We start from the raw sequence: 26898 nt of genomic DNA, 5'->3' as shown, positions 1-26898 counted from the left end.
CTTTTTACCTGCACACTGCCTCCCGCTGTTTTCGACATCTACAAAGCAATTAGCTACCTGCTGCCACCTACTGATATGGAAGAGTATTACACGGTTAGTCTGCCGAGCTCTAGACAGCACCGACACTCAACAACAACACATAGTTTGCAGACTATAATTACTGGTTTGCAAAAAATATTTTTAACCCAAACAGATGAAATTAGATCATACAGTGGTTGAAAAACACTGGTCTAAACTACTTAATACTCCGTAAACACATATTCCATTTTTCGCCTCAGGAAATAAAAATATGCGTGAAATCAGTAGGAACCTCAATGCATTGACAATACTTTTTTCAATGCATTTCAATTAGAGCCAACAATGTACCGGTAGTCAATTTTCAAAACAGCATAAACTACCAAAGCTTGCAACTGTTAGTGGAGTCCGGTTTCCACTGCAAGACACCTCCCTGTGCAGACTATCTTATGTAACGTGGAGGTGATATATTTTACAAAACCACTACATAAAAGGCACACATTGCAGAACACAGACAACGGGCCTGCATATATGCGGTACAAAAATGTCCCTTTGTCATCAAACATTCATTCCTAATGACGCTCTTTGGATAGTGCCCAAGGCACAACTTTGGTCATTTTTTAATTATTTCAAAACGCTGGGAAACATGATGACACAGTATGAAAATTATAAAAACAGTCACTACTGCATCACTGTTTAGGTAGGTATTTATAGTCTTTGTACGTTCTTTGTATCCAATCCTCCATTAGAATTTTGACATACTGTGTACAGTACGATATAAAAGTCCACCAGTAACTTTATACAGTGTGTGTGTATAAATACCGACCAAATATATACAGTCGTGGTCAAAAGTTTATACATAATGTCATGGCTGTCTTGAGTTTCCAATAATTTCTACAAGTCTTATTTTTTTGTGATAGAGTGATTGGAGCACATACTTGTTGGTCACAAAAAACATTCATGAAGTGTGGTTATTTTATGAAATTATTATGGGTCTACTGAAAATGTGACCATATCTGCTGGGTCAAAAGTATACATACAGCAATGTTGATATTTGGTTACATGTCCCTTGGCAAGTTTCACTGCAATAAGGCGCTTTTGGTAGCCATCCACAAGCTTCTGGTTGAATTTTTAACCACTCCTCTTGACAAAATTGGTGCAGTTCAGCTACATTTGTTGGTTTCCTGACATGGACTTTTTTCTTTAGCATTGTCCACACGTCAGGACTTTGGAGAGCCCATTGTAAAACCTTAATTCTAACCTGATTTAGCCATTAATTCACCACTTTTAAAGTGTGTTTGGGGTCATTGTCCTGTTGGAACACCCAACTGCACCCAAGACCCAACCTCCGGGCTGATGATTTTAGGTTGTCCTGAAGAATTTGGAGGTAATCCTCCTTTTTCATAGTCCCATTTACTCTCTGTAAAGCACCAGTTCCATTGGCAGCAAAACAGGCCCAGAGCATAATACTACCACCACCATGCTTGATGGTAGGAATTGTGTTCCTGGGATTAAAGGCCTCACCTTTTCTCGTCTAAAACATATTGCTGGGTATTGTGGCCAAACAGCTCAATTTTTGTTTCATCTGACCACAGAATGTTCCTCCAGAAGGTCTTATCTTTGTCCATGTGATGTCAGAAAAAATAAAAGTTGTAGAAATTATTGGAAACTCAAGACAGCCATGACATTATGTTCTTTACAAGTGTATGTCAACTTTTGACCACGACTGTAAATACACAGTAAAATACATTATTATGTTGCTTTTGATGGCACCTCCACATTCTATCAATTATTCTGATTCTCAACATTTTATTTTAGCTCAGTGAGCTAAAATAAAGCTAACTGAGTTCTGGCAATTTCTTCGCCCACCATCAAGTATATAGTTATTTATACTCCGGACACTACATTAAGCCTCTGTTATCATTTTTTGTTAACTGTTTAAGTGACTGTTCACAACCTCAAATAAGACCTATGATGATTTTATTTGTTTCTGACCTATAAATGGTTTGACTTTGTTGAATACTCGTGTAAAACAATGCCAAGCGTCAAATCATAAGTTCCATGCATTTGGGCATGAGCTTGCATGCAATTTTGGATGCCTCTGTACGCTGTGTTTTGCAGTCTTGTTTAAACAGTGAGCAAAGTCTGACGTCGCAGTGGGGTAGGGATGGAATTGGATAAAATATTTATAATTCGGATTAAATTTTTGCTTCTGCTCAACAATTCTGTCCTTTATCAATTCTAATTTCAATCAATCAATCGATCAAACTTCATTTGTATATCACTTTTCATACGTATAAAATGTAGCACAATGTGCTTTTCATTTAAAACATTGATAAACCAGTGCCTCCCACCTTTAATACATAATCCCATGTTGAAACACTCAGGTTTAACCCTTGGATGCAAAAATGACCCAACAGGTTATTCTTCTTCAAAATCTTCAAAACGAAAAGTTGATGTATATTTATATTCCAGGTATTCCTCATAAAACATGTCTGTGACATGATTCCATTTGCATTTTTATTTATTTGTTCATTTATTTTAAGAAATTGCAGCTTTTGTATTACTACCCCACTCTTCCACAAGTAGGGTCAAAATGACCCCAAGCAGTTCCTATGTAATCTTCTATGAACCTTTAATTCTTAGCAACTCTGACTGTCCCACTTACACATCTGATGTCATCTCTCACATCTGATACAACTTTGACTGTCAATACTGTCCCACTTACACATCTGATGTCATCTCTCACATCTGATGCAACTTTGACCGTCAATTCTGTCCCACTTACACATCTGATGTCATCTCTCACATCTGATGCAACTTTGACCGTCAATACTATCCCTTTTACACATCTTATGTCATCTCTCACATCTGATGCAACTTTGACTGTCAATACTATCCCTTTTACACATCTTATGTCATCTCTCACATCTGATACAACTTTGACTGTCAATACTGTCCCACTTACACGTCTGATGTCATCTCTCACATCTGATACAACTTTGACTGTCAATACTGTCCCACTTACACATCTGATGTCATCTCTCACATCTGATGCAACTTTGACTGTCAATTATGTCCCACTTACACATCTGATGTCATCTCTCACATCTGATACAACTTTGACTGTCAATACCTTCCCTTTTACACATCTTATGTCATCTCTCACATCTGATACAACTTTGACTGTTAATACTGTCCCACTTACACGTCTGATGTCATCTCTCACACCTGATGCAACTTTGACTGTCAATTCTGTCCCACTTACACATCTGATGTCATCTCTCACATCTGATGCAACTTTGACTGTCAATACTGTCCCACTTACACATCTGATGTCATCTCTCACATCTGATTCAACTTTGACTGTCAATACTGTCCCACTTACACATCTGATGTCATCTCTCACATCTGATGCAACTTTGACTGTCAATTCTGTCCCACTTACACATCTGATGTCATCTCTCACATCTGATACAACTTTGCCTGTCAATGCTGTCCCACTTACACATCTGATGTCATCTCTCACATCTGATGCAACTTTGACTGTCAATACTATCCCTTTTACACATCTTATGTCATCTCTCACATCTGATGCAACTTTGACTGTCAATTCTGTCCCACTTACACATCTGATGTCATCTCTCACATCTGATGCAACTTTGACTGTCAATACTATCCCTTTTACACATCTTATGTCATCTCTCACATCTGATGCAACTTTGACTGTCAATTCTGTCCCACTTACACATCTGATGTCATCTCTCACGTCTGATGCAACTTTGACTGTCAATACTGTCCCACTTACACATCTGATGTCATCTCTCACATCTGATACAACTTTGACTGTCAATACTGTCCCACTTACACATCTGATGTCATCTCTCACATCTGATGCAACTTTGACTGTCAATTCTGTCCCACTTACACATCTGATGTCATCTCTCACGTCTGATGCAACTTTGACTGTCAATACTGTCCCACTTACACATCTTATGTTATCTCTCACATCTGATACAACTTTGACTGTCAATATTGTCCCATTTACACATCTGATGTCATCTCTCACATCTGATGCAACTTTGACCGTCAATTCTGTCCCACTTACACATCTGATGTCGTCTCTCACATCTGATACAACTTTGACTGTCAATACTGTCCCACTTACACATCTGATGTCATCTCTCACATCTGATGCAACTTTGACCGTCAATTCTGTCCCACTTACACATCTGATGTCATCTCTCACATCTGATACAACTTTGACTGTCAATACTGTCCCACTTACACATCTGATGTCATCTCTCACATCTGATGCAACTTTGACCGTCAATTCTGTCCCACTTACACATCTGATGTCATCTCTCACATCTGATGCAACTTTGACCGTCAATACTATCCCTTTTACACATCTTATGTCATCTCTCACATCTGATGCAACTTTGACTGTCAATACTATCCCTTTTACACATCTTATGTCATCTCTCACATCTGATACAACTTTGACTGTCAATACTGTCCCACTTACACGTCTGATGTCATCTCTCACATCTGATACAACTTTGACTGTCAATACTGTCCCACTTACACATCTGATGTCATCTCTCACATCTGATGCAACTTTGACCGTCAATTCTGTCCCACTTACACATCTGATGTCATCTCTCACATCTGATGCAACTTTGACCGTCAATACTATCCCTTTTACACATCTTATGTCATCTCTCACATCTGATGCAACTTTGACTGTCAATACTATCCCTTTTACACATCTTATGTCATCTCTCACATCTGATACAACTTTGACTGTCAATACTGTCCCACTTACACGTCTGATGTCATCTCTCACATCTGATACAACTTTGACTGTCAATACTGTCCCACTTACACATCTGATGTCATCTCTCACATCTGATGCAACTTTGACTGTCAATTATGTCCCACTTACACATCTGATGTCATCTCTCACATCTGATACAACTTTGACTGTCAATACCTTCCCTTTTACACATCTTATGTCATCTCTCACATCTGATGCAACTTTGACTGTCAATACTATCCCTTTTACACATCTTATGTCATCTCTCACATCTGATACAACTTTGACTGTTAATACTGTCCCACTTACACGTCTGATGTCATCTCTCACACCTGATGCAACTTTGACTGTCAATTCTGTCCCACTTACACATCTGATGTCATCTCTCACATCTGATGCAACTTTGACTGTCAATACTGTCCCACTTACACATCTGATGTCATCTCTCACATCTGATTCAACTTTGACTGTCAATACTGTCCCACTTACACATCTGATGTCATCTCTCACATCTGATGCAACTTTGACTGTCAATTCTGTCCCACTTACACATCTGATGTCATCTCTCACATCTGATACAACTTTGCCTGTCAATGCTGTCCCACTTACACATCTGATGTCATCTCTCACATCTGATGCAACTTTGACTGTCAATACTATCCCTTTTACACATCTTATGTCATCTCTCACATCTGATGCAACTTTGACTGTCAATTCTGTCCCACTTACACATCTGATGTCATCTCTCACATCTGATGCAACTTTGACTGTCAATACTATCCCTTTTACACATCTTATGTCATCTCTCACATCTGATGCAACTTTGACTGTCAATTCTGTCCCACTTACACATCTGATGTCATCTCTCACGTCTGATGCAACTTTGACTGTCAATACTGTCCCACTTACACATCTGATGTCATCTCTCACATCTGATACAACTTTGACTGTCAATACTGTCCCACTTACACATCTGATGTCATCTCTCACATCTGATGCAACTTTGACTGTCAATTCTGTCCCACTTACACATCTGATGTCATCTCTCACGTCTGATGCAACTTTGACTGTCAATACTGTCCCACTTACACATCTTATGTTATCTCTCACATCTGATACAACTTTGACTGTCAATATTGTCCCATTTACACATCTGATGTCATCTCTCACATCTGATGCAACTTTGACCGTCAATTCTGTCCCACTTACACATCTGATGTCGTCTCTCACATCTGATGCAACTTTGACTGTCAATACTGTCCCACTTACACATCTTATGTTATCTCTCACATCTGATACAACTTTGACTGTCAATATTGTCCCATTTACACATCTGATGTCATCTCTCACATCTGATGCAACTTTGACCGTCAATTCTGTCCCACTTACACATCTGATGTCGTCTCTCACATCTGATGCAACTTTGACTGTCAATTCTGTCCCACTTACACATCTGATGTCATCTCTCACATCTGATGCAACTTTGACTGTCAATTCTGTCCCACTTACACATCTGACGTCATCTCTCACATCTGATACAACTTTGACTGCCAATACTGTCCCACTTACACATCTGATGTCATCTCTCACATCTGATACAACTTTGACTGTCAATACTGTCCCTTTTACACATCTTATGTCATCTCTCACATCTGATACAACTTTGACTGTCAATATTGTCCCATTTACACATCTGATGTCATCTCTCACATCTGATGCAACTATGACCGTCAATCCTGTCCCACTTACACATATGATGTCATCTCTCACATCTGATACAACTTTGCCTGTCAATACTGTCCCACTTACACATCTGATGTCATCTCTCACATCTGATGCAACTTTGACTGTCAATACTGTCCCACTTACACATCTGATGTCATCTCTCACATCTGATGCAACTTTGACTGTCAATACTATCCCTTTTACACATCTTATGTCATCTCTCACATCTGATGCAACTTTAACTGTCAATTCTGTCCCACTTACACATCTGATGTCATCTCTCACGTCTGATGCAACTTTGACTGTCAATACTGTCCCACTTACACATCTGATGTCATCTCTCACATCTATCTGATACAACTTTGACTGTCAATACCTTCCCTTTTACACATCTTATGTCATCTCTCACATCTGATGCAACTTTGACTGTCAATTCTGTCCCACTTACACATCTGATGTCATCTCTCACGTCTGATGCAACTTTGACTGTCAATACTAATCATTTTACACATCTTATGTCATCTCTCACATCTGATACAACTTTGACTGTCAATACTGTCCCACTTACACATCTGATGTCATCTCTCACGTCTGATGCAACTTTGACTGTCAATACTGTCCCACTTACACATCTGATGTCATCTCTCACATCTGATACAACTTTGACCGTCAATTCTGTCCCACTTACACATGTGATGTCATCTCTCACATCTGATACAACTTTGACTGTAAATTCTGTCCCACTTACACATCTGATGTCATCTCTCGCATCTGATACAACTTTGACTGTCAATACTGTGCCACTTACACATCTGATGTCATCTCTCGCATCTGATACAACTTTGACTGTCAATTCTGTCCCACTTACACATCTGACGTCATCTCTCACATCTGATACAACTTTGACTGTCAATTCTGTCCCACTTACACATCTTATGTCATCTCTCACACCTGATACAACTTTGACTGTCAATATTGTCCCACTTACACATCTAATGTCATCTCTCACATCTGATGCAACTTTGACTGTCAATCCTGTCCCACTTACACATCTGATGTCATCTCTCACATCTGATGCAACTTTGACTGTCAATACTATCCCACTTACACATCTGATGTCATCTCTCACATCTGATGCAACTTTGACTGTCAATACTATCCCACTTACACATCTGATGTCATCTCTCACATCTGATGCAACTGGCAGGGGAGTCACATGACTAGTTGTGTTTGGTGGCCATGTTGGCAGAGAAGTCAAGTGACTAGTTGTGTTTTGTTACCATCTTGGCAGGCAAATCAAGTGACGAGTTGTGTTTGGGGCCCATGTTGGCAGGAGAAGCAGCAGATAAAATGAATGTAGCAACGTTCAGAATTTACTACATATTTGACTCACACAAAAAGATACAAAGATTGAAAGATACAACACAAAACTTTTAGGTGAAATAAAACCAACATGTACAGGTATAATGCACTTGTCATGGTTTTTACATCTATTGAGTCAGCCATAAGGATGTAAAAAGTTCCAGATTTGTGAGTATTTGCAATTACGTCGTTAGCTTTCTGTCGCAGTCTTTAGTGGATCATATCTTACCTCTTCCTGGGTAGTGAGACTGCTGACATCAGATGTGTAAGTGGGACAGTTTTGACAGTCAAAGTTGCATCAGATGAGAGAGATGACATCAGATGTGTAAGAGGACAGTCATAGTTGCTCAGAATTAAAGGGGAACTGCACTTTTTTGGAATTGTGCCTATCGTTCACAATCATTATGAGAGACACGGACACACGTCTTTTTTTTTTTTTTTTTTACGATTTTGAAGATGATAAAAAAACGCTTGAAAGATACGGCTAATTTGTTGTAGCCTTCAAAGCCCTTGAGAACAACTTCAAAACCCTCCATCCAACATTTTATATATGCAGTGCAAGTCTATATATAATGTAGACAGAAGCCGTGAGAGAGTGATGAAAGCGTTTTTGGACGCTATAAATATGGAACTTGGAGCCAAGCTATTTTTACATAAATGGAGTGCTTACCCAAAATCAACAGGAAACGTGCCCGGCCAGCTGGACCAGACTAACATCTGTCCATCCAGTTAGTCACTTTTATATCAATCGTGATACAAGAGCGCGTCATGCGTGTTAGTACAACTACAGTACATACGCAGTCTGGCTATCTATGTACAAACAAAACATGAAATGTGGGATAATACTTTACAGATACTGTAATATGATTGTTCATGTTTTTCAGTCAGTACAGATTGGTGTCGTATCGCAGTGTTGTGCATTACAAACTCAAACGTGTTTTGTGTTGACATATAAGCTTGCCATAGTTAGCTTTTACGGCCGATATGTTACTACACTAGAAAAATAGTTCTTCGTTGTTCGCTTTTATAACAACAATGTTGCTACAGCTTGATTATTAAACACGTTACGGAACGTACACTACCGTTCAAAAGTTTGGGGTCACATTGAAATGTCCTTATTTTTGAAGGAAAAGCACTGTACTTTTCAATGAAGATAACTTTAAACTAGTCTTAACTTTAAAGAAATACACTCTATACATTGCTAATGTGGTAAATGACTATTCTAGCTGCAAATGTCTGGTTTTTGGTGCAATATCTACATAGGTGTATAGAGGCCCATTTCCAGCAACTATCACTCCAGTGTTCTAATGGTACAATGTGTTTGCTCATTGGCTCAGAAGGCTAATTGATGATTAGAAAACCCTTGTGCAATCATGTTCACACATCTGAAAACAGTTTAGCTCGTTACAGAAGCTACAAAACTGACCTTCCTTTGAGCAGATTGAGTTTCTGGAGCATCACATTTGTGGGGTCAATTAAACGCTCAAAATGGCCAGAAAAATAGAACTTTCATCTGAAACTCGACAGTCTATTCTTGTTAAATGATAAATGATAAATGGGTTATACTTGTATAGCGCTTTTCTACCTTCAAGGTACTCAAAGCGCTTTGACAGTATTTCCACATTCACCCATTCACACACACATTCACACACTGATGGAGGGAGCTGCCATGCAAGGCGCTACCAGCACCCATAAGGAGCAAAGGTGAAGTGTCTTGCCCAAGGACACAACGGACGTGACTAGGATGGTAGAAGGTGGGGATTCTTGTTGTTCTTAGAAATGAAGGCTATTCCACAAAATTGTTTGGGTGACCCCAAACTTTTGAACGGTAGTGTAAATAACGTATTGTTGGACGGTTTTTGAATACATTTTTAAGTGATTTAGATGTAGGATTGATTGCTCCCATTAGCTGCATTGCTAGCCACCTAGAATGAGCCGTTTTTTAGACTGCAAAAGAAAAAGAAAACGTTAGTCTTCTTGCCTCTCATAATGATTGTGAATGATGAAATGAGTGGAAAAAAAGTGCAGTTTCCGTTTAAAGGTTCATAAAAGATTTTATAGAAACTGCTTGGGGTCATTTTTGAGGTAAAAATGAGGTACCAATGCATTGGCATTAATGACATGTCATTAAAGGGCTATGTCTCACATATAGTAGCGCATAATTGTCTTTATATGGACACCCAACATTGGCAAATAAAGAGTTGTGTTTGAAGTGTCTGTGGAAATGTCTAATGTCCACTGACAAGAGGAGTTTTTACAGTAGAGTGGATTTTTTGGATAAGGGAATCGAATAGAACTGTTTAGTATCGGAAAAAAAATATAAAGAAATATCTTGATTTATTGTAATACATGTAATATTGTCAATCATATTATTTAAAGACCATTGTTTGGAGGACAATAAAGGGCAAATAAATTGTAACTACTATAAAAACCTCAAAAAATTAGTTCAAAATTAATATTCCCTGAGAAAGTTAAAATAAAAATATATTCTTAGTATAAAAAATCAAAATCAAATCAAAATCAAAATCAAAAATAAAACAGTAAGAACAGTTTTCATTATATCAAACATAAAAAGTGGATTAGGTAGTGCCTTTAATACTGCATTTGAAATATGCAACTTCATATTCTTTTGCGTTTACATTTGATAATAGATGACTTACTTCGCCTCCGGACGTCCCTCAAATCGGATGCTTTCTCGACAGGTGCTACAGCATCGAACTTGTGCTATTGCGATATGCAAGCTCCACTCAGCAGTGTTTACATACGACTGCGTTTTCCTTCGATTTTTGTGGGAAGTGTTCCCACACCTTAGACAACTTTCGTCGCTTCTTAATTGCCTCGTTTTGCTATGGCTCTTGTCCACTGCTTTCTGCGGCGTCTGCCATTGCGAGTTATGTCGGCGAAAAAGTTTTCTAAACTCAAGCGTATTTAAAAGAGCGGTGTTGTGCAGTGCAGGGGGGGCGGGGCGTACGATCTGTGACGTAAACACGCTGTGCAATACCTAAGCAGTTCGTGCGAAACGTGAGCTCTGACTACTGTTTATTAAACGAGGCAAAATGCCGTTAAAAAAAAAATGAACGACGCTTTGAGGCAGCAAAAATTCCTCGAATATATTTTGTAATCGAATCACTCGAGTTACTCGAGGAATCATTTCAGCTCTAGCTCGGACACACTCACACACAGAGACGTTCAGCCGTGTAACCATACTTGCCAACCCTCCCGATTTTCCCGGGAGACTCCCGAATTTCAATGGCCCTCCCGAAAATCTCCCGGGGCAACCATTCTCCCGAATTTCTCTCGATTTCCACCCGGACAACAATATTGGGGGCGTGCCTTAAAGGCACTGCCTTTAGCGTCCTCTACAACCTATCGTCACGTCCGCTTTCCCTCCATACAAACAGCGTGTCGGCCCAGTCACATAATATATGCGGCTTTTACACACACAAGTGAATGCAAGCAAACTTGGTAAACAGCATAGGTGTCCAAACATTTTCCAGCGAGGGCCACATAGGGAAAAATTGAAGGACGCGAGGGCCACTTTTATAAATTTTGTATATGAAAAATACTCAAAATAAAACAATGTAGGTGAACATATGCTAACATTTGAAAAAAACGTCTACATTTTAGCTTTTTGTTATAGATAACAAAGCAATAAAATCATTCAAGATTATTTTAATAATGATTTTATTTGTGTTTATGTTAACTGTGCTCGAAAATAAGCTTGTATTTGCTAATATTGCTATTATACGGTCCACTGAAACGCTTTTGAGAGCTTTAGTACACTCAAAAAGATATCACGTCACACAAGAAATGTGTACACTTTTTCATCATGACAGGACACACGGAAATCATCAAAAACCTCATACAGTTGTCTGCCATTTTGGTTTTCAGGTCCCATTTTTGGGGGATTTGGTCCCGTTTAATTTCCTTGAATTGGCGCCGGGAATATGGTATTCGCATGCCTAGAATTACAGCCGGGTCAAACTTGTTTCGCAAAATAATTAGCGCATGCTTGGCACTTCCGCCGGGTCAAATATGAGTCATTAAATGACTCCTGCCTCCTGGTGGTAGAGGGCGCTAGTGATCCTTCTTGCGACTGCCGGTACTGCAGAAGACCTGTGCTGCAGAAGAAGACAACAGCAGCAAGAGTGCGCAGCCATTGTTTTTACCATGGAGGATTACATATCTAAAATAAAACAGTTTTCTAAACTGGACTTTCAATCGAAGCAGGAGGTAATACTTAAAAGGAAGATCTCCATCGAGACAGAGAGACTTTTAAAACTGAAGAAAGACTTCTATATCGATGCTTTTCTTCAAAAGGAGCTGGCATGGACTCATTTATACCGAAAGGTAAGACCATAATAACGTTTTTTTATTAAATGTGCTTTTCATGATAAGGTAAGCGCCAGAGTGAGAAGAGGTTTTAAAATAATTAGCGCATGCATGGCCATCTCGCAGGCTTCTGGTAAGCGCCGGAGTGACAGGAGGTTTTAAATTAATTAGCGCCCCTGCGGCTATTCAAGGAAATACGGTAGTTTTTTGTTCTAATTTGGGACCTGTTTAGTTTGTCTATAGAATTTGTCGTGGGCCAATAAAAACGGAGCTGCGGGCCGCAAATGGCTCCCGGGCCGCACTTTGGACACCCCTGGTCAACAGCCATACAGGTCACACTGATGGTGATAGTATAAACAACTTTAACACTGTTACAAATATGTGCCACACTGTGAACCCACACCAAACAAGAATGACAAACACATTTCGGGAGAACATCCGCACCGTAACACAACATAAACACAACAGAACAAATACCCACAACCCCTTGCAGCACTAACTCTTCCGGGACGCTACAATATACACCCCCGCCCCCCAACCCCATCCCCCCCTCCACCACCCCCTTAATCCCGCCCCCCCATCTCCCGAATTCGGAGGTCTCAAGGTTGGCAAGTATGCGTGTAACGTAAACGTAAGGTAAAATAGTAAAAAATGCTCAGGATCACCCCTAAAATAGAATTCTTGGTCCTTATCCCATTTCAAATATTTCCTGAAAGTTTCATCAAAATCCGCCCTTAACATTTTGAGTTATGTTGCTAACTTACTTACAAAGTGAATAAATGTTATCAAATCTGTTACCGTATTTTTCGGATTATAAATCGCTCCGGAGTATAAATCGCACCGGCCGAAAATGCATAATAAAGAAGAAAAAACGTATATAAGTCGCATTGTTTGGGGAAATTTATTTGATAAAATCCAACACCAAGAATAGACATTTGAAAGGCAATTTAAAATAAATAAAGAATAGTGAACAACAGGCTGAATAAGTGTACGTTATATGACACATAAATAACCAACTGAGAACGTGCCTGGTATGTTAACGTAACATATTATGGTAAGAGTCATTCCAAAAACTATAACATATAGAACATGCTATACGTTTACCAAACAATCTGTCACTCCTAATCGCTAAATCCCATGAAATCTTCTTCCTCGGTGTCGCTTCTAAACAACTCTGCCAACTCCAAAGGTATAATTTCACACATAAATCGCTCCAGAGTATAAATCGCACCCCCGGCCAAACTATGAAAAAAAACTGCGATTTATAATCCGGAAAATACGGTATATATCAACCTAAATATTTATTGCAGACCCATTGTTGCCTTACCCTCCAATTTGGTATCCTTTCATTTCCTCCTCCCTCTATCCACCTCCTTCCACTTTTGGTGAGCTGACCATATTCCACTTGTGTGTTCATTATTTGTCTCTCCTGGTCTTCCACTGCTGTGCACAGCGAGGGAGGCAGTCTCTGTTTGGACACAAGGTAAGATCGTGTAGCCTGTCCCCAACACCAGGGGGATCTCTGCTGCTCAGACATGGCTTTCTACTGGACGATGAGGACAGTGAGTTACTTTGGGTGGATGAAGGGGAGGATGAGGAGGAAGACGAGGAAGAACAAGCCCAGGGTCATACACTAGAGGTGACTATCAGGGTGCCAGATGAGGTGAGGAGCTTGGACAGCCCTGGTGAGCGAAGCCCATCCAGGCTCCACACACACTACAGACGCTCTCGAATGTCCTTCTTCCTGTCAGGCCTGCTTGCGATGGCCCTCACCATGCTGTGGTTGCTTCTTATTTGAAATACAAATGCAAACAGTTTAAACTCCAATGCTCACCAATCCAAAAAATTGCTTGAAACTTCATTCACCCACGGTTTCTGCCCCTCTACCTACCTCAAAGTCAATCAGTATTTTTTTTTGTGCAGGATACGGACCAGTTTTATTTGGATCAGTTCTAATTTGGTGTGTTGGTAACGGGGCATAAGATCGCAATTAAAATAAAAATACAAATCTTTCTTCCATTTTATTGAAATAGAATGTTTGGTAACACTTTAGTATGGGGAACATATTCACCATTAATTAGTTGCTTATTAAAGTAACAAAGACTTAATTTAGAGTTAATTGGACACTAGGGGAACATATAAGGGTTAGGGTTACTAATAAGCAATAATTCTGAGGTTATTGAGGGAAGACTCTTAGTTAATGGCTTACTGGTTGTATAATAAGGCCATGCAGAATAAGGCATTAATAAGTACTTAATAATGACTAATTAAGAGCCTATATGTTACTAATTTGCATGTTAATAAGCAACTAATTAATGGTGAATATGTGTTCCCCATACTAAAGTGTTACCGAATGTTTTCCTAGATTTAATTCCAATTAGGGCTGCAACAACTATTCGATTAAAATCGATTACAAAAATAGTTGGCGATAAATTTAGTCATCGATTCGTTGGATCTATGCATTTTTTTTATTTTATTTTTTTAATAAACCTTTATTTATAAACTGCAACATGTAAAAACAGCTGAGAAACAATAATCAAAATAAGTATGGTGCCAGTATGCCGGGTTTTTTTTCCAATAAAATACTGGAAAGGATAGAAATATAGTTTGTCTCTTTTATCCGATTATTAATCGATTAATCGAAGTAATAATCGACAAATTAATCGATGATCAAATTAATCGTTAGTTGCAGCCCTAATTCCAATACAAATTAAGTTAATACATTTATTGGAGCAGGCCTTATAATTGGAACTTGGTTGTTTTGTTAAACAACAGGGTAGGTCGTGAGTTCAAACCCCGGCCGAGTCATACCAAAGACTATAAAAATGGGACCCATTACCTCCCTGCTTGGCACTCAGCATCAAGGGTTGGAATTGGGGGGTTAAATCACCAAAAATTATTCCCGGGCGTGGCCACCGCTGCTGCTCACCGCTCCCCTCACCTCCCAGGGGGTGGAACAAGGGGATGGGTCAAACGCAGAGAGTAATTTCACCACACCTAGTGTGTGTGTGACTATCAGTGGTACTTCAATTTTAAATATACATATCGATTTTGTATTACTGGTTTCCGTGTAGAAACTAAAAGCACTACATTATAATAATACAGTTGAAATAATATTCAGCACAAATCTATTAAAAAACGTTCAGATTCATCAGTTTATGTATTTGAAACAAATACATGTACCGGTATATCCTAAAAAAATATGTTTTATAAAGCATCAATCTATTTATAAATAATTAGGTTTGCTATCAAATCCACTGCCGTAATGCTAGGGCTAAATTCTAATCTTAGAGCCAATATGGCATGAACAATTATTTGTATTCAGTCACGTGACTTTTTCTTAAATGTTTATTTCTGGTTAACGAAGTGGTGGTCGACCTAACCAATATGGTTACCGTGCAGCAAACAATGTGCCAACTATCGGAGTACGCAAGGTGCCTAGATCTTACTGCTAAAAGCAGATATGAGCAAAAAAGCAAACCATGCAATAGTATCGATCCTTATTATGTTATCAAAAAAATATTTGTCAGTTGGACAGACGTCATTCTACACGGCAAAAACAGATGAAAGCTTGGAAAAGCCCGGAGGCCTACAACCTCTTTATGTGTGGCTGGGTCAATGGAGTTGGTATCAAGACTCTCCCGCATGAATCATGCATTGTTTTTGCCCGGGTGAGGTCGCACCTCATGATTTAACTTTGCATCTTGCAAGTACGCGTCCTTGTAAATAAACTGCGAGTAGCAATCGATAGCCTTGAGTCACGGTTTTTCATTTTCCCATTATGTTAAGCACTCATAAAGATAATCGGAGACACCACTGAAGAGCTGACTGATTGTGAAAGAAGACATAGAAGTGATTCAAGTTCACTGTAACTGCATGGCGGGGTAGGTTACGACCATGTCGCCTGGTTGTTGCACGCGTCGTTACAATTATGTGTGGTTTTCTTCATCAAAATATAACTATAGATGTCAACATTGTGTATATGCTGAAAGATTCATTTATGATTGTTTATCAAAATATAACCACAGATATCAACATTGTGTATATGCTGAAAGATTCATTTATGATTGTTTATCAAAATATAACCATAGATATCAACATTGTGTATATGCTGAAAGACTCATTTATGATTGCTAACTTTGGTAAAAGCTTCACTTTTTTAGGTTTTGCTCACGTTTGCTTTCTTTTATTTAGACTCGCCCGAGTTGGTGTCGTACGAAACACTCAAAGAAAAAAAAGATACAATACAAACAATAGCAAGATAATACTTAAATGGGAACTAGTAAATGTTAAAAGTATATCAAGCAAACTTTTAAAAAGTAATCACTGCAAACTTGTGCGTTTCTCGTCGTCGTTTGGTAATAGCTTGCATTCTATCTCCCTTCTTAATTACGTCTCGAAGAACTCTGAAGAAACTTAATCATTTTCGCGATTTGAACGGTTGCAACAGTCTAAAACAGGGGTCCCCAAACTTGATATATATATATATATATATATATATATATATATATATATATATATATATATATATATATATATATATATATATATATATATATATATATATATATATATATATATATATATATATATATATATATATACATTTGAACGGTTGCAACAGTCTAAAACAGGGGTCCCCAAACTTGCTATATATATATATATATATATATATATATATATATATATATATATATATATATATATATATATATGTATATATATATATATATATATATATATATATATATATATATATATATATATATATATATATATATATATATATATATATATATATATATTAAGGCAATTAAAATCGATTAAAATCGATTATAAAAATAGTTGGCGATCAATTTAGTCATCGATTCGTTGGATCTATGCTATGCGCATGCGCAGAGGCAATTATTGTTATTATTTTTATTTTTATTTTTTTATAAACATTTATTTATAAACTGCAACATGTACAAACAGCTGAGAAACAATCATAAAAATAAGTATGGTGCCAGTATGCTGTTTTTTTCAATAAAATACTGGAAAGGATAGAAATGTAGTTTGTCTCTTTTATCCGATTATTAATCGATTAATCGAAGTAATAATCGACAGATTAATCGATTATCAAATTAATCGTTAGTTGCAGCCCTAATTAATATATATATATATATATATATATATGTGTGTGTATATATATATATATATATATATATATATATATATATATATATATATATATATATATATATATATATATATATATATATATATATATATATATATGTGTATATATATATGTGTATATATATATACACATATATATATATATATATATATATATATATATATATATATATATATATATATATATATATATATATATATATATATATATATATATATATGTATATATATGTATATATATATATATGTATATATATATATATATATATATTAGGGCTGCAACAACTAATCGATTAAAATCGATTATAAAAATAGTTGCAGATTATGCGCATGCGCCAAGTTTTTTTTGTGGTTTTTCTTTATTTAAAAAAATTTTTTTTTTTTTTTTTTTTTTTTTTTTTTAAATAAACCTTTATTTATAAACTGCAACATTTACAAACAGCTGAGAAACAATAATCAAAATAAGTATGGTGCCAGTATGCTGTTATTTTTCAATAAAATACTGGATTGGATAGAAATGTAGTTTGTCTCTTTTATCCGATTATTAATCGAAGTACTAATCGACAGATTAATCGATTATCAAATTAATCGTTAGTTGCAGCCCTAATATATATATATGTGTGTGTGTGTAAGGACAAACTTGCAATAAAAAACATATGTTTAATGTACCGTAAGATTTTTTGTTAAAATAAAGCCAATAATGCAGTTTTTTGTGGTCCCCTTTATTTAGAAAAGTACCGAAATAATTTTGGCACCGGTACCAAAATATTGGTATCGGGACAACACTAGTCCCCACATTAATGCACTGTGTATTTTATACTTGACATGTATTAAGTTTGAAACAAATTTGTACAGGAGACACCAAATAGTGACAAGTCCTGTTGACGTACCTCTAAAAGGACGACCGTCTTCTCTTTGTGATCTCAAATTCCGAGATCTTGCACACACCCAAAGTTGGTTTGTCTGTGAGCCTTTACCCACTTGGGATACCGAAATATTTCGCCTGTATACAAACTGATTCCATTGACGACAGAGATACAGGACACGTTCGACAGCTTGCTCAAATCTCGTCTATTGGTACGTGCTCATATGGGTAATCCGCCAGCGTTACCTATTTTTTTAAGGTGGTGAGCCTTTGGAACAGGGTCCAGTTTGTTTCTTTCGTATGATCCATTTTAATCCAGTTTGTTGTTCTTTCTCACAACACCACTGGTCGAGTCCCGCCATGTAAACAAAAACTTTGTCCAGCAACAACGGGTACCCAGCCCAAACAATGCATTGCGAAATCACATGCCCTTTCAAGTCCTATAGCAGATTGCTGCAGGAATACACAATACAGTATATCAGAAAAAGCATGCTGTAATTTCAGTTTTTTTCCATTCATCCAGAAGATTTATGGGGTCAAAAATCACTGATAATAGACCATTGGGCCAAAATATCTGTTCAGTTTCATGTAGAAAGTTTTCCAAGCCACCAAGTTCGTACACACTAAACTCATCGAGCCATTCCTTTGTGGGCCGTGACCTAAAATGTCATGTTGGACCAAAAAAGGGCATTCCCCAAATCATTTCCACACATGTGTTGGGAAGCTGGAGAGCCAATTAGGACTAAGAGGTCTTGCTCGATCCTAAAACAAAGCCCGTAGTATTATGGGCTCTCCACCAAACTTCCTTGGCACAATGTAGTCAGGCGGGTAATTTTCTCAGAGCATTTCCTAAAAGCCAGACTCATCCATCAGACTGCCAAGTAGAGAAGTGTGATTCATCGCTCTAAAGGGCACTAAACTGATTTTCCCAGTGTCATTCTATTATAGTATTATCCTCCAATACAGGATACTCTTCAAAAGAACCCATTCTCACCCTTGCAAAGGCCTGCTTCTTAAGTGTATATTTCAATGCAATTCAGATTGAGTGGATAAGTCCTCTACCAATTTACTGCTGATTGCACTGCCCCTTTATAGTGATCATTTTACCTTTTAGGTTATCCGCCTCCTTGAGTTGGCTGATTAGATAATGCTAAAATACAAATATTTCTGGTGTTGCTGTTTGAACCTGCATACCCTGAATTGATAGTGTTTTTTGAATGTGTAGAATATGAATTCAAAATTAGGGATTCCGTACGATTAAAAAATTGGAATCAGATTATACACAGTTTACGTATAATTTAATCATACCTAATCACCATTTGCAACTGTCTCTGAAATATGCCTAATGTCATTGCATTGTATTAACAGAGAGCTAAATGACAGGATATGATTATATACACAATGGTACCTCGGCTTACGAGTTTGATTGGTTCTGTGATGGAGCTCGTAACCCAAAATACTCCTATCTCAAATCAATAGTTTTCATAGTTTTCATAGTTTGATTTCTAGATGATAAATATTACAACAACGTTAGTTTTATGAAGTAATGTAATAACGACCTTGAACGGCGGGCTTCAATGGTATCTACACCATCAGCAGCGTCTCAATATTTTCATGGATAAATGTCCGCTGTTAAATAATTATTTTTATTGTTTTTATTTTTATAAAATTATTCTAAGCCTGAGGGGTTACAACGTTGTTAAAATTACATTGGTCTGCTTCCTGACTATCATGGTGCCAATCATGAAAATACTTTATTGGGGTTTTTTCAATTTAAAAAAAAAAAAAACTCGAAATCTGGAGTAATAAATCAACAAAAAAATAAATTATTGTAAACGAAATGTAAAGAATATTTGTCAGGCTTATCAAACCAGTGCTGTGTTTTTTTTCCAGCTGTGGGAACTTAAATGTGCTTATTTTCTGAAGAACAGTTCCCTGTTGTTAAGAAAATATGAATACTGTATAAACTAATGGTGTCCCAATATTGATTTCGGTTATCGGTCCAATAACCGCAAAAAACAAGTATCATATTATATCGGCTTGTATTTAAACTCTTCGATATGAGCGCTCCCAGTGCACAGCTAGGCAGCCAGTTAACATCTAAATATCTCCAAAAAGCAGACAAGGGTGGTATTTTCTTGTATTTTAGTCAAGTTATTTACAGAAGGTAAACATTGTAAACTATAAACTTGACATGGATAATATTGAACCGTATTGCAGTCTTAAACACTACATAATAATGTCAAATAATTTTAGTTGCATACTGATTCAAACTCTCCAAGGCAGAAGCGTATTGCAAAGTATCCAGTAACAAACGTGTCCACATCATTCAACTTACTATGCATTGAGCTTAACTTAATTAATCAGTGCAGCCACTAGGTGTCGCCAGAAAATAACAATTAACACTCTACTTCAACTGAAAGATACCATTAGTCCATTCCAGACTGTTTAAAATAAATAGGTTAGTGTTTTTCAAACCTACTATTGTTTTCTGTTTGAGTAATGCAACTTGATCTAGCCTTTTTTAACAGTCCATGCTACAAAATAATCAGATTGTGTATGATTTGTGTTGATATTGTATCAAAACAATATCGGTATTGACCGATACTGAAGGTTTTAACTATGGGATTGTATCGTAAGTGAGAAAGGGACACCCGAAGTTTAAACATTATTTATGCTCTGCGCAGGCTCTTTAAGTTTTATAATGAAGGCAACACATGACGTAAGTGTCTATATTAGCTAGAATAGCTTACTATCAAAATGACTATGTGTCGCAGGCTGAAACAAATCTTTGTTGACAGAAATGTTGAAATATAATATTTATTCTACACATTTTTACATTAGAAACCATTAGTAAATCAGAGGCCACTCAGAAGGTGAGATAACTCCTGGAAATGACTAGCTTTTAATGGCCAAAGGTATAGATGTGTGTGTCCAAGGGCTTCTTTTAATAGATTTATTACAATCTTGGCAAGCCGGGTAACATTTGCTGTGGTCTGGAACAACATGGCACACAAACAGCTATCTGAAATGCAGCCAATATTACATACTGATAATGTGTCTTGAGACATGCAAAACTAAATTATATACAAAGAGGATAAAAGTAAAGGATAGTAAATGAGCTCAAATATACCTACAAATGAGGCATAATGATGCAATATGTACATACAGCTAGCCTAAATAGCATGTCATTATGGATTACTTTGCAGTCATGCAGTGACCAAATATGCCTGATTAGCACTCCACACAAGTCAATAACATCCACAAAGCTCACCTTTGTGCATTCACGCACAGCATGAAACTTTTGGTGGACAAAATGAGACAAAGAAGGAGTGGAAGATGTTACATGTAAACAAACTGTTGCGTCACAGTCCACACTATGGTGAGTTCAAGAACTGCCGAAATTAGTAGGACAAAACGATGTTCACCAAATACTCTCATCAGTGAAGCATACACACACACACATATTAAACAGTGGGCTTTCTAACAATTGGGAAGGTTTGTGTCATGTTTGTCCTCAAACAAAAAACAAACTAAAACAAAAATAATATTTTTACCCCATCTTTTTCCGAATTTCAATCCTTTCTTTAAAATGCTCCAGGGTGCCACTACGGCAGCACTTAGTCCAAAGTGGTCTGCTTTTTGTCCATGGATGTCATGCACCATTTTTCTAAAATTCTTCAAAAAATATACTGAATTCCATCCATCCTGCCCAGACTACAAGTATTACTTGATCTCCAGTGGTACAACTAACTAGCCACCAAGAGAAATCATTCAATTGGCATGATTTACTTTTGCATTAAAACTGCAATATTACTTTTTCTTCTTTCTATCATCCTTTCCAATAAAGAACACTTTACGGGTTTTATTGTGCTTTTGATGATGAATAACTCCAATTAGCCACTTGACATAAAGATTACTACTCTGACAGGGTACTAAGGCTGAATGTATGTGTAAAGGGTGTACATAATTGATGATTATTGCCATAAAAAGGCTCCTGGCATGCTCACTGAAAGCAGAAGTCATAAACTTATTCCATAATATGATATGTATTTAAAATAAATATACTTCTGCATGCAGATTTCTCCTTTCCACCTGCAAGAAAATGTGTTGGAATTGTGTCTAAGGTTTGCCATGATTTAAAAAAAAAAAAAAAAAATTTAAATGGTGTGGAATATTGTTTACATTGCTCACTGTGTTCCATCATCTGTTTAAAGACAAACAGATCATTGCAAGTGTCCAGCCAAGACTCCTGCAGACTGAAACTAAATTGGAGTTTAGGAAGTCTCGTTAAATGATTTACTTTACGTTTAATACTGGATACTATGTGTTAAAATATACTACCTGGCCCAAAAAAGTCACCACCTGGATTAACCGAGAGTAAATGCAGAGTTACGAACCTTCCATTTCTGTACAACGGTAGTTTGGGGACCCCTGATCTATAGCAACAATATGATTTGCCTGAGTGGCCGGACAGGACAGATTAAATAAATAAATACGAAAAAAATCTATTTTTGATTTTTTTTAATTGAATCGTTACAAATAAGAATCACGATTAATTCGAAAACCTTTTTTTTTTTTTTGACACCCCTAATAACTATAACTCCCTTAATGCGTGTCTGCATAGAGGCGTTCCGTTTAGATTGCAATCGAAACCCTCTCCAAAAGTATCAGTTTGCCTTTTGAAAATGTACACCGTTTAATCTTGAAGTATAAACATAACTACTTTTTATTCCCAAACACAAAAATATATTTCTTAAACAATACATAGAATCGCCAGTCACAAATGTAGGTGTACCTGCCAACTCTTGGATTGATATAGAGATGTAATCAAAGCTAAAGGTGGTTCAATTAGTGTGTAAACCTTTTTTGGCCAGGCAGTGTACATAAAGTGTGCCTCTGAAATAAATACTCTGTAAATTTGAGGTCTCTTATTTCATTAAAAGTAAAAACATAAAAAAAGAAATGAAAATTTGCATGCTAGTACCTGGCTGGCTTCCACTGTGTGAGACTGGATTGTATTTCAGTGACTTTTTCATTTAGTGTGATGCAACAATCAATAAAATATTTTTTAAAGAAAGAACACAATGGGATACATTTTTACACACTGACAGCTTTTCCTTTAAAAAATGATAAACATATTGGTAAGATAGTAATTGTGACATTACTTTTTTCCAAATTAATGGATTAGTTGGTTTTGTTGCAAGACCATTAATTATGAAACCAAATAATGTACAGTAAAATGCCTCGTTGTTGAATAAAACATGGTGTCTAACTCTGTTCACCTTTACAGTCTCCATTGTTGAAGACCCAGACAATCACCATCTCAGATGTCACCAATTCTCTCCGAGGAACCGTGGCCTACAAGGACATTCCCTTAGTTCACACTGAGACCAAGACCATTACGTACGAGTCAGCGCAGGTAAGAGGCATTCTGCGCCTGGGAATGAAAAAAAAGGGCATGTTATTCAGTTTTAGTCCATATTCATTATTTGTGTGCTTTAACACTTGCATCTTTGAGTGTCTCTTCCACCTTGAAATTCTATACATGTTCGGAATAAACTTCCACCAACCAACCTTGGTACTAGAGAGGTCCGATAATGGCTTTTATGCAGATATCCGATATTGTCCAACCGATACCGATATACACAGTCGTGAATTTAACACATTATTATATCTAATTTTGTTGTGATGCCCCGCTGGATGCATTAAACGATGTAACAAGGTTTTCCAAAATAAATCAACTCAAGTTATGGAAAAAAATGCCAACATGGCACTGCCATATTTATTATTGAAGTCACAAAGTGCATTATTGTTTAACATGCCTCAAAACAGCAGCTTGGAATTTGGGACATGCTCTCCCTGAGAGAGCATGAGGAGGTTGAGGTGGGCGGGGTTGTGGGGGAGGGGGGGCGGGGTTGAGGTGGGGGGGTGTATATTGTAGCGTCCCGGAAGAGTTAGTGCCGCAAGGGTTTCTGGGTATTTGTCCTGTTGTGTTTATGTTGGGTTATGGTGCGGATGTTCTCCCGAAATGTGTTTTTTGTCATTCTTGTTTGGTGTGGGTTCACAGTGTGGCGCATATTTGTAACAGTGTTAAAGTTGTTTATACGGTCACCCTCAGTGTGACCTGTATGGCTGTTGACCAAGTCAGTCAAGTGCTGCCCCGCTCTACATGCACCCTATGTAGGGGTTTCGCGGCAAGTTTTGCGTGAAGAAGCACATTAAAATGTAAATTATTGAATGACAAGGCGCTACATAACAAATGTGTTGTGTATTGTCAAAGGGAAGGAGGCGACACCAAGGCAAAACTGCGGTTCAGAAGGTTTATTTAAACCTTTGATGAATGGGCGGGGTGTGTATGCTACCACTAGTGAATGAATGCGGACGATGTGTGGAATTAACAATGTGATATTTACCAGTGGGTGTTGTCGGTGCGTGTTGAGTGAATCTTTCACCAAATCCAAGGGAGAAGGCAAAGAGGCAGTCAGCGGGGAGGCAAGCAGTCGAGGGCAGGAGAGAGGCAACTATTTGTCCGTGTCCAGGCAGTGGTCAAGGATCGAGGGAGGCAAGCAAAGATCCGGGAGGGGGTAGTGAGGCAAGATACAATCACGGGTAACAGGGAAGACACAAAGGACATCAATAAGGGAATGAGGAAGAGCACAAAGAATGCGAGCAAGGAACGAGAGAGGGGTGCCAGACGTGATGCTTACTCAGGGGAGATTGGCTACGTTCTGGCGAAGGTCTCTCGGGTCCGCTGGCTTTTATGCCGCTCCCTCTCGTCAGGTCCAGGTGCGCTGATACGCAATTGTCTGCAGCCTTGTTGTTGCGTGGGCAGGCGAGCAGCCAGAGGAGGAACTGTGACACACAGTTGCAGGAGAAGCACGGGTCCGAGTACGCGCCGTGACAACATTTTACCCAAAACGTATTACTGGCTCTGTCACCGATTAGAACATGACGACAAATTTTCCAATTTGGTGGCGGGTGGCATTAGAGCTTGCTTTGTAAAGCAGAAGGTCTTGGGTTCGAATCCCGGTCGTGGTAGAAATTTTGTATTTTATACTAATGTTTTAATGGTGTTAAAATTGTTTAATACGCAAAATTTCAGCATATTATTAAATAAAAGGGGAGTGTTTCCAAATCATGCTGATTGTCAAAGATGTTTTAACATGTGATAGATATATAATTTATATGGTGCTGGGATAGACATGATTGCAGCCTTTCAACGGTTCTCTAGGACAACCAATTTTGGTAAATCTTAGTTAAATCCCCGTGTGCAGCCCCACTTTTAAATCAAGACCAAACAGTTGAGAATCCCTGTCCCCAGCTTTATTTCTGACCACTAAAGTTTCTAATAAAAAGTTATGGTGTGTTTAAATTCCTTAAAGGCCTACTGAAACCCACTACTACCGACCACGCAGTCTGATAGTTTATATATCAATGATGAAATCTTAACATTATAACACATGCCAATACGGCCGGGTTAACTTATAAAGTGACATTTTAAATTTGCCGCTAAACTTCCGGTTCGAAACGCCTCTGAGGATGACGTATGCGTGTGACGTAGCCCGACGAACACGGGTATGCCTTCCACATTGAAGCCGATACGAAAAAGCTCTGTTTTCATTTCATAATTCCACAGTATTCTGGACATCTGTGTTCGTGAATCTGTTTCAATCATGTTCATTGCATTATGGAGAAGGAAGCCGAGCAAGCAAAGAAGAAAGTTGTCGGTGCGAAATGGACGTATTTTTCGAACGTAGTCAGCCACAACAGTACACAGCCGGCGCTTCTTTGTTTACATTCCCGAAAGATGCAGTCAAGATGGAAGAACTCGGATAACAGAGACTCTAACCAGGAGGACTTTTGATTTGGATACACAGACGCCTGTAGAGAACTGGGACAACACAGACTCTTACCAGGATTACTTTGATTTGGATGACAAAGACGCAGACGTGCTACTGTGAGTATGCAGCTTTGGCTTTTTTTTGCGTATGTACGTAACTTTTTTTAAATATATAAGCTTTATGAACCTTGGGTTAGGTGAACGGTCTTTTGGGCTGAGTGATTGTGTGTGTTGATCATGTGTTTGAATTGTATTGGCGTGTTCTATGGAGCTAGGAGCTAGCAGAGGAGCTAGGAGCTAGCATAACACGTACCGTACCGTACGTGCGCGTCACGTACGTAACTTTTTAAAAATATATAAGCTTTATGAACCTTGGGTTAGGTGAACGGTCTTTTGGGCTGAGTGATTGTGTGTGTTGATCGGGTGTTTGAATTGTATTGGCGTGTTCTATGGAGCTAGGAGCTAGCAGAGGAGCTAGGAGCTAGCATAACAAACACGCAGGTGTTATTATGCAGGATTAATTTGTGGCATATTAAATATAAGCCTGGTTGTGTTGTGGCTAATAGAGTATATATATGTCTTGTGTTTATTTACTGTTGTAGTCATTCCCAGCTGAATATCAGGTACCGTGAGTATGCAGCCTTGGCTGCTAAACATTCGATAACTTGACCGTATGTGCGCGTCACGTACGTAACTTTTTTTAAATATATAAGCTTTATGAACCTTGGGTTAGGTGAACGGTCTTTTGGGCTGAGTGAT

The 26898-nt window shown here is 37.8% G+C and overlaps 1 protein-coding gene and 1 long non-coding RNA gene across 13 annotated transcripts in view; one reads left to right on the top strand and one right to left on the bottom strand.

Annotated features, from left to right (window-relative positions):
- Positions 1 to 26898, top strand: part of epb41a (erythrocyte membrane protein band 4.1a) — a 146764-nt gene that overhangs the window by 84209 nt on the left and 35657 nt on the right. For all 12 annotated transcript variants that reach the window (XM_062030097.1, XM_062030095.1, XM_062030094.1 and 9 more), the window contains one exon: positions 23590 to 23718. In XM_062030097.1, the coding sequence (XP_061886081.1) occupies positions 23590 to 23718 (129 nt within the window). The remainder of the gene's footprint in view (positions 1 to 23589; positions 23719 to 26898) is intronic.
- The window catches only part of LOC133636260 (uncharacterized), a 72403-nt gene continuing 68899 nt past the window's right edge, over positions 23395 to 26898 (bottom strand). The window contains exon 3 of the long non-coding RNA XR_009822201.1: positions 23395 to 23736. This is a non-coding gene — a long non-coding RNA (uncharacterized LOC133636260). The remainder of the gene's footprint in view (positions 23737 to 26898) is intronic.

The sequence above is a fragment of the Entelurus aequoreus genome, linkage group LG20 (assembly GCF_033978785.1).
Source record: "Entelurus aequoreus isolate RoL-2023_Sb linkage group LG20, RoL_Eaeq_v1.1, whole genome shotgun sequence".
NCBI lineage: Eukaryota > Metazoa > Chordata > Actinopteri > Syngnathiformes > Syngnathidae > Entelurus > Entelurus aequoreus.
This window is presented reverse-complemented; position numbering and strand designations above follow the sequence as displayed.